The sequence below is a fragment of the Hemicordylus capensis genome, chromosome 4 (genome assembly GCF_027244095.1).
Source record: "Hemicordylus capensis ecotype Gifberg chromosome 4, rHemCap1.1.pri, whole genome shotgun sequence".
Lineage (NCBI taxonomy): Eukaryota > Metazoa > Chordata > Lepidosauria > Squamata > Cordylidae > Hemicordylus > Hemicordylus capensis.
The window spans coordinates 182,537,831-182,552,168 of NC_069660.1; the positions used below are offsets into that span (position 1 = coordinate 182,537,831).

The 14,338-nt window shown below is 46.5% G+C and overlaps 1 protein-coding gene across 8 annotated transcripts in view; it reads right to left on the reverse strand.

The window, feature by feature from the left end:
- MAJIN (membrane anchored junction protein) overlaps positions 1–11,760 on the reverse strand; it is a 58,713-nt gene extending 46,953 nt beyond the window's left edge. For 3 of the 8 annotated variants that reach the window (XM_053250971.1, XM_053250970.1, XM_053250969.1), the window contains exons 1-2: positions 10,241–10,292; positions 8,732–8,809 (exon numbers count right to left, since the gene is read on the reverse strand). In XM_053250971.1, the coding sequence (XP_053106946.1) occupies positions 8,732–8,809; positions 10,241–10,274 (112 nt within the window). In that variant the 5' untranslated portion in view covers positions 10,275–10,292. Of the gene's footprint in view, positions 1–3,575; positions 3,639–4,197; positions 4,235–8,731; positions 8,810–10,240; positions 10,293–10,576; positions 10,939–11,635 lie in introns of those variants that run through there. The other 5 variants (XM_053250973.1, XM_053250976.1, XM_053250975.1 and 2 more) reach the window with 5 other exon arrangements.
- Between the last annotated feature and the right edge of the window lie 2,578 nt (positions 11,761–14,338).

Genomic DNA, 14,338 nt, shown 5'->3' on the forward strand with positions numbered 1-14,338 from the left:
TGCGCATGCTCGAGACAGAACTGGACATGTGACTCTTTGTAGGCGTAGCTGCCTTCCAGTTCCAGGAATGTTGAGCGAAGAACTTATGAGTTGGAGTTGGAGTAGGAGAGCTCTGAATGCCCTTAAGGGCTCCCATGGTTTAAAAACTGTATGGAAGAAACACAACTAAGGGAGAAAACATTCACAATCATAAACACGACAGTAACAGTAAAAGCCATGGATAGAAATCAGAAAAGGGTGCTAAGCAGCCCAGAGAGCCGTCTGTGTGACCCCTAAAAACAGACCCCACCCAAGGCAGGTAAGCATCCGGGCGGGGCTGAGGCTCTCTTACCACCAGGAAAAAGAACCCTTCACGGTAAGAACCAATGTTCCTTTTTCCCCGGTGGTAGGAGAGCCTCAGAATGGGACATGCCCAAGCTACGAACATAGTCCCGGGTGGGAAGGATGCTTTATAAGACCTGTTGAAGAACTGTGCGACCAAAGGCCACCTGCCGTTCATTGAATTCCGATATTTTATAATGTTTGATAAATGGCGAGGCTGAGGACCATGTCGCCGCCCTGCAGATTTCTGATAACGGAACGTGGGCAGAAAAGGCCGCAGATGTTACGGCACTCCTGGTTGAGTGAGCTGTCACCCCCACAGGAGGGGACAAATGCAGGGACGAATAACCCAGTTTAATGCAAGCCCGTATCCAACCCGCTAGGGTGGAGCCTGAAACCCTGTTCCCTATTGTCCGAGAATAAAAGGACACGAATAGGGAGTCTGTCTTTCTGATATCCTTGGTCCTTTTAAGGTAAATACGTAATGCCCTACGGATGTCCAGTTTGTGCCATAATTTCTCCTTCCTATGAGACGGGGAAGGACAGAAGGATGGCAAAACAATGACCTGTGACCTATGGAATATGGAATATGGAATTAACCTTCGGAATGAAGGTCTCGTCCACTCTCAGAATAACCGCATCATCTTGGAAGGTGCAAAATTCCTTCTTGACGGACAAGGCTCCCAGTTCGGATACCCTTCGAGCCGATGTAATGGCTACCAAAAACAGCACTTTATAAGACAGGACCTGCAACGGTATAGAGGCCATGGGTTCAAAAGGTGGCTTGGTTAGTGCATTCAGCACCTTGTTCAGATTCCATGTGGGAAAACACCTGATTGTAGGAGAAGCAAGATTTGTGGCTCCTCGTAAAAACCTCGTAATGAGAGGATGGAGTGTGCGTTGGTCGGCCGAGTTAAGGTCCAGGATCAAGGCCAGGGTCGAGACCTGTCGACATAGGGTTGATGGGCGCAGGTGAAGTTTCAATCCATCCTGAAGGAAGGCCAGAACGTCCGGAACCCCGGCTTTTAAGGGATCCCTTTGGATCTTTGTTGCCCATCTATGAAAAGCTGCCCACGTTGCCTGGTAGATGCGATGGGTGGATGCTCGCCTGGAAGCCAGTAATGTGTCCAAAACGGGTCCTGAATAGCCCCGAGCTGCTAACCTCGAGCGCTCAATCTCCAGGTGCACAGTTGGAACCAGTTGGGTTCCGAATGAAGAAGCGGACCCTGGCGCAGAAGGTCTCGACGGAGTGGTAGGCTCCACGGACTTCCGATGGCTAGCTCGACTACCGTGGAAAACCAGGGCCATCTGGGCCGATGAGGGGCCACGAGGATGAGATCTGCTTTCTCTTGAATCGTCTTCCTGAGGACCTTCATGATTATTGGTATTGGAAGGAAGGCGTACATCAGTCCCTCCAGCCAGGGTGAAAGAAGAGCATCCGTCCCCTCTGCCAGGTGAGATTGATATCTGGTGAAGTACCGTGGTAGTTGATGATTGCTGTCTGAAGCAAATAGATCCACCACTGATTGCCCGAGATGAAGTGACAGCTGGGCAAAGACCTCTGGATGGAGGGACCATTCCCCCAGATCCAGAGCTGTGCGACTCAGCCAGTCCGCTAGATGGTTCTCCTCCCCTTTTAGGTGTTCTGCTGAGAGGGAAAGGAGGCTGGCTTCTGCCCAACTGAACAGGAGGTTTGATTCGTCCATCAGAGAACGAGACCTGGTGCCCCCCTGCCGATTGATGTGAGCCTTCACTGTCACGTTGTCTGTCCGTATCAAAACGTGCTGGTGTAAGAGGAGATGTTGGAATTTGAGAAGTGCCAGACGGGCGGCTCGTAGTTCCAGCCAATTGATGGGACGCCGAGTTTCCTCCGGTAGCCATTCTCCTTGCGCGAACTGACCTTGACAATGTGCTCCCCAACCGGAGAGACTGGCATCCGTTGTCATGACTATCTTGCATGGGTCCTCCAGTAAATGGCCCTTCGACATGGCTGGTGAGAACCACCAGGCCAAGGACCTCTGAACGTGGAGAGGAATCGTGATGAGCGTCCTCTTGCCCGCCATTATGTGGTCTTGCCATGGCAGGAGTAGCCACTGAAGGGAACGGGAATGCCATCTGGCCCACGGAGTGCAGGTCAGGCACGCCATCATCGATCCGAGCGCCTGTGAGAGGGTCATGACGTCCATCTCCCTTTGTGATAAGAGGGGTTGTAGTTGTTGCTTTATCCGGTCCCTTCGTTCTTGTGAGAGGGATATTGTCCCTTGTACAGTGTCGAACAGAGCCCCCAAGTGCACTATTCGTTGGGTAGGTACAAGGTGGCTCTTCTGGTTGTTGACAATGAAGCCGTGAGCTTCGAGAGCTTGTAGGGTGGTCCTGATATCGGAGGTTGCCTGTGATTTTGATCTGGCTCTCACGAGCAGATCGTCAAGGTACGGATGTATATGTACTCCCATGAGTCGCAGGTGAGAGACCAGGGACACCATGACCTTGGAGAAGACCCTCGGAGCGGAGGATAGTCCGAACGGGAGGGCCCGGTATTGGAAATGGCTCCCATCGTAAGCAAACCTGAGGTACTGTCGCGACCGCTGGCAGATTGGGATGTGCAGATACGCCTCGGATAGATCTATGGCCGCTGGTTGGATGGCCTCTTTGATGGTTTGAAGGGATTCCATCTGAATCTTTTTCTTTGACACGTACCGATTGAAGGCCTTCAAATCCAAAACGGCTCACCAGGAGCCATCTTTTTTCGGCACCAGGAACAGAATGGAGTAAGTGCCTTGAAAAAATTGTGAAGGAGGGACCGGCTCTATCGCTCTCATTTGAAGAAGATGTTGAATTGCCTGCAACATCCGAAGATGTTTGGCCAGAACGGAAGACTTTGGAGTGGGAACAAATCTTTGGTCGGGGACAGCTAATAGGTCGATGGTGTAGCCGTTTGTCACCACATCCAGGACCCAATCGTCGGCGGCTGTAGGCATCCAGGTGGTGACAAAGTCTGCCAGCCTGCCTCCCACAGGAGCGGCGTCATTGTTTCTTGTAGCCGCTTGGCGGCGTGAAGGACTTTGGAGTAGACCCTCTGGTAGTGCCTCTGTAGCTCTGTCTCCACTGGAAGCGGCCAGTTCCTCTGGTTTGGTAGGATCTTGAGTCCCTGGAGGCAAAGCCCTGATTATAGGTGTGGAAGGGCTGAGTGAACTGTTGTCTGAAGGGACGAAAGGATCATGTGGAGCCTCGAAAAAAAACCCGAGAAGACTTACAGGCAGAAGGCATTATTTTCTTCTTGTCCCAGGACTCTACCAGCACCGGTTCCAGGTTCCCTCCTGTAAAAGGAGCAGAAATCAGAGCCAACTTGGATTTATAGTCAACATTCCACACCCTGAGCCAAAGCGCCCTACGTATGGCCACCCCTGCCACCATAGCCCTAGACGATTGCTGGATTCTGTCCAAGCTCGAGTCCGCCATCAGGGCTGCCGCCTTAGCCATCTTATTAATTCCCTGGCGGAGTTTGGGCAACTCTGGGGGCACCATCTTCACAAGCTCCTTGGTCCAGAGCAGGGAAGCTCTGGCAAAGATAGAGTTTGTGGTAGCAATTCTAATTGTGGAAGCAGTGGCGTCATGAACTTTTTTGAGTAAAGACTCACAACGTCTCTCCTCCTGTGATTTTAGTTGTTCCTGCCCCTCGGCCTGCACAATTGCCCCGGACACCAGCTGTGCCACTGGAGGTTCTACCTTAGGGATGGTAAGCAGCTTCGTTATGTCACTATTCACCAAATTATGTTTCCGGGGTATATTGCCAATTGGCTTAGACGCCATCGGGCGTTGCCATTCAGCACATAAAACCCTCTTGAATAATGGAGGAAAGGGGACAGTTGGACTCACCACCTCGGAATCCGGGAACACCTGTTGATCCAGCATGGGAGTGGCGCCCTCCTGGTCCGGTGTAGAAACATCATTAATAATTTGCTTTGCCTTGGTCAATAAGACCTCGAAATCGGCTGAGGAAAAAAGCCTAGCATTGTTAGGTATGGGCGGAGGAATATCCTCCTCTGAGAGTTCCCCTTCTTCCTTGTCTGAATCGGGCTCAACGGGTAAGGGCGGAGAGCCCTCTCCTGAGGACGAACCAGGTCCTGAAGGTGGGCAGGGACGAGCAGGTTGAGGATTGGGGGTAGGAAGCAGGGGAGGGATTACTGGTATTGCTGGCACCACCGGAGCCGGCAGTTTGGGAATTTTGTGCCCACTAGACCCAGTAGATCCTGATGAAGAATCCGGGGAGTGCCTGCGCCTTTTCCTGCGTCTTTGAGGTAAAGGTCTGGGCAGGAAGGCGCCAAGTTCAGACACTGGGATGGCCCTACGTCTGGGGCTAGAGTCTGGCGATGATGATGGTAACCTCTCAGAACCTCGCCTGTTAGGCTGCCGCCTGTGATTCCACCTGGAGGCAGATATGTTAGGAACCGGTTGAGGGGGTTCTGCTGGGGCATTCTCAATGGACGCATTGGGCTGGATTGAGATGAATTCCCTTCTGAAGAACTCTCTCAGCCACTGTGTGGCTGCTGGTGAAAAAGGGTCAGTACTCACACTTTGAACTGGAGTGGATGGTTGAATGATGTCAATAGCAGCCCCCGGGGATGCTGGTTGCCCCATATCATTGTGCAGAAATTCCCCTGGAACAGTGGCATCGGCCGCCAATATGCCCACCGGGCAACGACCTTTAAGATCATTGTGTACTGTAGTGTCACTCGGCAACATGCCCACCGGGCCCCGAGCCACCAATTCAGTATTATCACGCTTCTTGCGGACTTCTTTGTTCTTTGTGCCATTTCCCGCCGTTTTTGCCTTAGAACGGCGACAAACCGCCTGAATCAGTAAGCGCTCACTAAGGCGCTTGTGCCCCTCCGCCTTAGCGAGGGACTCCTTGTGCTTCTTTTTACGTTTAGTTGGCTGCTCCCTTAAATGCTTAGTCTTTTTGAGAGCCTTAGATGGTACTGGCTCCGAAGCGGATGCCTCCCTAATCAACCCCCCCGGGCTACGGAGGGGGGAGCAGTAGAGACAAGAGCCGAACCGGCATTAGAGCAGAGGGCGGAGGGATCTTCCCGTCCGTTGCTCAGGGACTGTGGCAACTGGGAAGCCTCCGAGAGGGAACCCTGCAGCAGTTCCTCCACGTGCAAAATGTCCATGTTGAGGACGAAAGCGCAGCAACTAAACCAAAACTCCTCACAATTTAAATAGAGCCAATGTTAGCGAATCAGAAATAAAAAATACAATTTAGACTGTGGAACACTTTGGAGCCGAATTCAGAATGGACTCTCCTCCCCCCCTCGCACAATTGTAAAGGAAGGAGTCAGGAGGACACGGGGAGAAGAGGGAAACAAAACAGGAGACTCAGGGCAGAAACAGAGGAGAAGTGGAAAGGCAAAAACACACTAACAGACCAGAGTAGTTTCGACAAAACACAGAGCTCTCTCCACAGCAGTCTAGTCCCGAGCGAGACAGAACTGGAACTGGAAGGCAGCTACGCCTACAAAGAGTCACATGTCCAGTTCTATCTCAAGCATGCACACTCCATAACCCGTTCTGAGGCTCTCCTACCACCGGGGAAAAGGGGACCACTGTCAAAGGCTTATGTGAATGAGCCTGTTCCCCTATCTACCTCAGAGACATGAGTAAAGCCATTCAACTGTAATGGTTACCCTTTATTTTCAAGACATTTCTCCTTCTCAGAGAGGATGGAAGGATTTCACCAGGGACTTTTACACACATGGCTTTTAGCTTGCATCCCCTTTGGAATGGAGGGTGTGAGTCCACATATCAGCTGTATTTACCTCGATGTCTCTGCAAGTTCTCAGAGAACAGTACACACCCGATTCTGCTTTCCCCTGAATTACTGCTGTGCATTCTAGCTTGGACCGAATTATGTCTGGGGTAAAAAAAATCCTCTATTTGCAGTAGCTTTTTTAAAAAAACTGTGGTTTCTGTATGCCCCGATGCTACTCCTGCGGTGTAGAGAGGAGCCATTGCCAGTAATTCGGCTTTTTAAAAAACACGCACTTTTGCAAGGCTAAATGAAGGGGAGTTTGACAACTGTGTTGGGCAATTGGGTATGGTCTGCTCTGAGTGATTTCCAAATGTGAGCACTGGAGAGGGGAAGGGGTTGTGGCAGATTGGTGAAATTCTGTGGAGGGAGTCCAGAGGGGGAGGGAGAAATTCCTGAGTCAAACTTGCTAGTGCTGCTACTCCAGTCTGCTACTTTCAATTCATATATGAGTCTCTGGCTTTGTCTTATTGAAGCCTGGTCACCATAGGAACATAGGCTTTACATATACAGATGTTGTTGGAGGATGCCTGTAACAACAATTGAGACTACAGGTTCGATGTAAACAGAGCCCTTTGTGTCTGAGCTGATTCTATGAGGCTGCATTTTCCTTCATCACAGAGAGAAACTGGGATGTGCACGAACCTGTTTGGAGGCCCTTTTACAGGTTTGGAGGTTTGAAGGCGGAGGGGCAACTTAAAGGGCACGGGAGGGTGCACTTACCCTTCCCTCCGCTGTGAATTCTCATTCTATCATAGCAAATGAGCTATTTTTCAATTAAACAACTCTCATGACCCCACTTTCACTTTTTCACACTTTCCTTTACTATGAATAATATGAGGAAGTAATCAATTTAGCACACTTCACCTTATGAAGACAAACCTCATACAAATAAATTCACCATAATTCACCCCTCTGCCCAATCACTCTTAAATTGGGGATGGGTGGTAGCCTCCAGCCATTAGGCACTATCTACCAGCCCACCCCACTCCTTTGGGGCAGATCCACTTTCTGCCCCCAATCTGCCCCAAAGACACCCAAACTTCAAAAATTCTCAAAAAATCAGCCCTCTGCCCAATCCCCCTGAAATTGGGGTGGTAGCCTCCACCCATTAGGCACTACCACCCCACCCCACTATTTTGGGGCAGATCCACTTTCTGCCCCCAAACTGCCCCAAAGTCACTAAAACTTCAAAAATTCTCAAAAAATCAGCCCTTTGTCCAAACCCCCTGAAATTGGGGTGGTAGCCTCCACCCATTATGCACTACCACCCCACCCCATTATTCTGCCCCAGCCCCCACTTTCTGCCCCAATATGCCCCAATCTGCCCCAAAGACATAAAATTTTCAGAAATTTTCCAAAAATCAGCCCTTTGCCCAATCCCCCTGAAATTGGGGTGGTAGTCTGCACCCATTAGGCACTACCACCCCACCCCACTACTTTTGCCCAGATCCCATGCTATGCCCCCGAACTGCCCCAAAGTCACTAAAACTTTAAAAATTCACCAAAAATCAGGATTTTGCCCAATCCCCCTGAAATTGGGGTGGTAGACTCTACCCATTGGGCACTACCACCCCACCCCAAAATTTTGCCCCTGGGCCCCTTTTTAGCCCCCCGAATCGATTCGGATTCGGATTCGGATTAAATCCGAATCCGAACCGAATCAAGGGTGATTCGGGTGACCCAGATTCGGGCACAAAACAGAACAGGGGTGATTCGGTTCGGGTCCGAGCCGAATCACGCAAAATCCCGAATTGCACACCCCTAATATGAAGCCATGTATGAATATAGAGCCAGTGTGGTATAGTGGTTAGAGTGCTGGACTAGGACCGGGGAGACCCGAGTTCAAATCCCCATTCAGCCATGAAACTAGCTGGGTGACTCTGGGCCAGTCACTTCTCTCTCAGCCTAACCTACTTCACAGGGTTGTTGTGAGGAGAAACTCAAGTATGTAGGCTCTGGGCTCCTTGGAGGAAAAGCGGGATATAAATGTAAAAAATAAAATAAAATAAAATAAAATAAAATAAAATAAAATATAATAATAATAATAATAATAATAATAATATCGCCAGCCCTGACAGAACTAACAACAAGGGCAGAGGCTGTTCTCCCGCTCCCTTCCTTCACCACATTTCTCCTCATTAACATGCCAAGTGATCTGAGTAATGCAAATTAGATATTACCATACAAGCAATTTGCTTAATTTGTAGAAATTCAAAACATATTTACTTTGACAAACCCATTAAGGAGGCCTATGCGAAGACTATCTATCTAAAGAAACCTTTCTTAAATAAACTGAATCAGTCTGGGCTTCGCTATTTGGATGCAGAAAATGCCATTATAAAGATAGGAGCGGGGAAGGACACAAGTGTGGCCTTAAGGTTTCATGCCTGCTTTTCAACTTCTGCTCCTCATAACCCTTTTTCACGAATTCAGTAAAAAAAATCGGCACACTTGTTGAACAGATGATTCCCCTTCTAGCCAAATAGTACAAACAGAAAGTTCTGAGAATTAGGGGAGTCCTGAGGTTAGGGGTCCTGAGGTTAGGGGAGGTTAGGGGAGGGGGCGGTTGTAGGGTGAAACAACATGATATAACACTTTTACCTTTCCACCCAAAACACACAGGCACTCCTGTGTCTGTGTAATCTGTCTTCTCCCTTGCCTTGATCTCAGCAGGGAGTTCTGTTCCACCAGAAAGATGAAAAAGAAATATCAAGCAAAAGAAAATGGAGGCTTCACAGTTGTGCATACACATAGGAATCCCAGTGAATTCAGTGGATCTTATTCCCACAGAAAATACAAGAAGTTGCCTTATAGTGAATCAAACCATTGGTCCAGTAGTCAGTATTGCCTACACTGACTGGCAAGGACTCTCCAAGGTTTCAGGCAGGAATCTTTCCCAGCCCTACTTAGAGATGCCAGGGATTGAACCTGGGACCTTCTGTATGCAAAACAGATACTTTACCACTGAGCTATAGCTCCCATTCCAAATACGTGTTAGAACACAAGAACATAAGAACACAAGAACATAAGAACACAGGCACAAACCCCATCTAGTCCAGCCTCCTGTTTCACACAGTGGCCCACCAGATGCCTCTGGGGAGCCCACAGGCAAGAGGTATGTGCATGCCCTCTCTCCTGCTGTTGCTCCCCTGCAATTGGTATTGAGAGGCATCATGTCTCTGAGGCTGGAGGTGGCCTACAGCCACCAGACTAGTAGCCATTGATAGACTGTCCACCATTAATCTGTCTAAGCCCCTTTTAAAGCCATCCAAGCTGGTGGCCATCACCACATCCCATGGCAAAGAAGTCCATATATTAATTATGCACTGTGTGAAAAGGTACTTCCTCTTGTCGGGCCTAAATTTCCCAACCTTCAGTTTCATGTGGTGACCCCTAGTTCTAGTACTGTGAGAGAGAGAGGAAAATTTATCTCTGTCCACTCTCTCCACGCTATTCATAATTTTATACAACTCAATCATGTCTCTCCTTAGTCGCCTCTTTTCCAAGGTAAAGGGCCTCAGATGCTGTAGCCTAGCCTCATAAGGAAGGTGTTCCAGGCCCCTGATCATTTTGGTTGCCCTCTTCTGCACCTTTTCCAGTTCTACAATATCCTTCTTAAGATACGGTGACCAAAGCTGTACACAATACTCCAGATGTGGCCACACGACAGATTTGTATAAGGGTATTATAATATTAGCATTTTTATTTTCAATCCCCTTCCTAATGATTCCTAGCATGGAATTAGCCTTTTTCACAGCTGCCATGCATTAAGTTGACACTTTCAATAAGCTGTCCACTACGACCCCAAGATCTCTTAAAATCATGCTATAGGGGATGCTTAAAATCAACATGCTTAAAATCATGCTGTAGGGAACACAAATAAAACCAAAAACTATTTTTTTAAAGAGAGAGAACAACCTAATTGAATGACAGCAGCTATGGGTGAAACTGTGAGAGAAATAATGTTTGTTTCCCTTCATAAACACAAAAATGTCCTTTCTGGAACAATAAAATAACTCTAGATTTATATTAAAGGTATTGGAACAAATGTTTCTGTTCTAAAAAAAATAGGCACTCTGTATAGAATCTGAGGAAATTCCATATGTATACTTTTGGGAGTGAGAAAGGAGGAGGAGAGCAACATAAGTGGAGAGCAGTCTTCCCTCAGGATATTCTTTGGAATCATACTATACAGGAAGTATAGCAGGAATCATACAGGAAATCCTTGAAACCAATTTTAATCTATTATCTTCATCAAATTTCCCTCCACACACTTAAGAACATTTCTTTTTGAAACAGGATTTCCCTTTGTACTTGTGTGAAGATTATCAGAACAAGATTTTGTTCTTTTTAGAAGATCCACAAAAATAAGCACAAGAAGTGACTCTGAGAACCATTATAACTGGTAAACAACTAAGTATACATATTCATTCTTCTTATAGAGACCTTTCTTGTTCCTCAGTCTGAGGTAAGTGTCCAAACATGCAAGTATGCACAGGTCTGTGTGTAAAGAGAAACATAATGCCTTGTGATTGAAGCATAACTTTCTCCTCTCAAATGGAGTTCCCAGCTAGGTATAAAAACAAGGAAGCACAGCTATCTCAGGCAGAGAAAACCAGGCTGCTGCTAGCTACTTCCCTCTTTCATGCCCCTCCTCCTATTAAAATGTCCTTTATTAATCTTCAACATCAGAAAGAAAAAGAACAGAGGAATACAAGTGTCAGCCTTGGAACTGGTATTGGTGGTGGATGCAGGGTTGGATTATGACATGCTGAGGCATAGCTAGGGGAGCGGGGGCCCATGTTCACCCCTCTCCCTGGTGCCCCCCCCCAGCAGAGTGAGGGAGATAATGAAGAAAGTAGGGAGGGGTGGAACTTGGGGGCCCAGGTTCTTTGAACCCATCCACTCAATTACAGCTACACCCTTGCTGAGGTTCTAAGCTATGTCAAGCTTAAAAGACCCCATAGCAGTACAAAGGGGTCAGAAGTCTTGCCCCTGGTGCGTCATTCACCCCACACACACCCTTCACTGCACTGCTCACAGTTACAGCAGCATTTGTCTAAAGAGGTGGATGCTGGCCTGTAACCGTGTTGCCAGGCATTGGTGTAATTTGGACCCTGATCGAATGACTTACAGTTATTTCTGAACAGATGTATAAACTCAATAGGATCAATAATTGTGTAGCCATATAAATATACTTTTGTCTTATCAGAACAATAAAGTCTGTTTTAGGAGTATTTTCTTCCTTTCGCCTTTATTTTTCAGCCGAATAAGTAATACTTGAAATGTAGTCATTTTATGGTATTAAGAGGCCCCTCATAATGTGAGGCCTTAAACTGTGGCTTACTTAGTTTGTGCCTGAATCTGGCATGGGGTGGGTGTATGTGTTCTGTCTGTGGGAGGACATAAGAGGACAGAAAGGTCAGACATCTGGGTAGCAAGCCGAAGGCCTGTACTGCAGGGAATCATTACAGCCCTTCCTTGCCAGTCTCCTTCTATTCCTACCTTCTGCCCTTGCTGCCATCTTGCCCTCAGTGCGGCTGAAGGTTCTCTTTGTATTTGCAACTAGGTGTCAAAGTGCTGCATACCATACTCAAGCCCCTTTAGTGCACTAAAAATTGAAGTTTCTCCACTAGGGGGCCTTCAGGGGAGCCCCTTCATCTTCAGTAGCTGAGAACAGCACTCAGTTACCAATCTCAGTTAGTGCTGTTATTCAAAAGGAATTTAAAGACACTGTACCTTTATGATGAATAGAATAAAGTAAACTTGTTCACACTGCTGTTATGAGGATACAATTATCTTTGGTAGAACCTGAGTTTTTGTTCCTAAATTAAATGTGCAACTTTATTTCAGCACATATGCATACAAGGCATCTCTTAACAATGCACTCAGTTTGCAACATCTTAATAAACGTCAGATTGAGGAATGTGAGTATTCAGCTTTTTAAAAATTATTCATTCATTACATTTTTATACCACTTTTACTCCACGCCCACAGAGTTTAGGGTATTATACATGGTTATCCCTCCCATAAAAACACATTTTATCTTCACAACAATCCTGTGAGATAGGTTGAGCTAACAGGTAGCAACTGGTCATACAAATTTAAACAGGCAGCCGCCTCCCCTTGCCTAATGGTAGTTACGCCCCTGATTGATGCTGAAAGGTACTGCTCCCCGCCCCACTAAAAAATCTAGTTCTAATCTAGTTCTATCTAGATCTTTCCTTGTTTTTACCTTGCGGTTTTTACACCCCATCTTGCCTCCCCCAACTCTCATTCTCTCCAAAAGATAGTTGTGCTGATACAAATGCAACCCTTATGTCATTACCTGACACCCCACCCCACTAACCCAATTGTCCATTTTTAAAAGAGGGTTTCAAACACTGTACAAAATAGATTAGAACGGCAAAACTGCACAATGTGTGATTCACCATGCCAGTTGCAAGGTGTACACCAGCCCCACGCATGGCACACAGTTTAGAAATGACTGCTTTAAAGTCGTATGGCTCTGCAAAGGTAGACTGTGTTGGGAGTTAAGGCTCTAGCTTGGCTAAGCAGAAAGCAGGGGGGCGGGATTCTTGTTTTCTAAGCCCTGTGCCTCCCAGGGACTCATTAATATAAGGAGAGTCCGTGGGAGGGCCTTTAATATGAGTACAAAGCAGGCCGGGTCCTACCTTTAATTGATCCCATGTCTGTTACATGCCATATCCGAGTACAAAAGCATCAAGGAGGTAAAGAATTTTAAGTAATTCATCACTCTTTCACCAAGATATGTTGATTCAGTAATAGATATTGTTTCACCTTTTCTATAATGTTCTCTGATATCAACTCTGTCAACAACTTTGTTCTTTCACCTTGTACTCAGGGTGAGGCTGGAAATAGATTATAGTGTTTAAGACAGCTGAAAGCGGTATGAGAGAGGCATTGTTGTCCATGATGTACACACTCATTTCTTTTTCCCCAATGACATTTCTGATCAAAGAGGTTTTGCACGTTTTTTTTAAAATAACTACAAAAGAAATCAATAAAATATATTTTACTAGAGATAATAATGGGTTGAATACGCACACCACAGCAGCAATGCCTTCAACATTGAAGCTAATGTTAGAGCCTGAACACTATAGGCCATTAGCACCAACCAAGGTTAAGACTAGGAATTTTGTGTGTCACATTGCCAACACTTCAACTGACCTTTGCATCTTTGTCTTTAACTATGGCTTGATGTTCAGGGATTAGCAGGTGAAGCTTTTTGCAGCATGGAGGCATACATTTATTTTTATGTAATGAATTTCTACCTCACCCTTCAATATAAAATATTTTCAGGGCAGCTTACATGTTAAGAAAATAAAACAAGCAAATAATTAAGGCAACTTAATAAAATAAATATAAAAGAGAAAATAGAATGGCAGGACAAAATGATTTTATCTGGGAAAATTAAAAGGTCTTCACCTGACACCAAAATAACATCAAAGTAAGCACCAGTCAAGCCTCCCTGGGTAAAGCATTATATAAATGGGCACCACAGCTGAGAAGGCCCCAGTTACCACCTGCTTCACATCTGGTGAATCACCCAAAGAAGGACCTCTGAAGATTACTTCAGTGCACAGATCTGCTGATGTGGCAGAGCCGGCAGTTCTTCAGGTATCTGGATTCCAAGGCACATATTGCTTTAAAGGTGAGCATTGACACTTTACATTTTAATCAGATTTGACTGGGAGGGAGCTCAAAGCCAGCTTCTCCATACAGCAACCTGAAGCAAACCTGACAAGGTGGTGAACTTTGGGTGATCCTGGTGCTGCTTACTCACAAAGTCACTGCTACTGGTGTTGGTACCATTGCAGCTGGGGATAAGAGATTCTATATAGACCAGAACACTCCTCTACTCTCAATTTCCTTTCTCAACCCACCCACTTGCTCACTATGCCAGAGCTCTCCTCCACTCACTCCCCCTTCTCCCTCTGAAATTTAGCACAGAAAGAGGAGGAAGAGAAACAGTTGACTGCTTCCTGGATTAAATGTATCACCATTGTTCTTTGTAGGGATGATGGTGATGATCTAGGGACCCAGATAAAACATGAACAATTTCTTTATTGTATTAGCTCTGCTTGAGTGACATAAACTCTGCCTTGAAACAAATTAACACCCATGCTTATATAACACTCCAGTTTCTAATAAGCATTTTAGCCTTTGGTAAGGAAGATTTGGCAG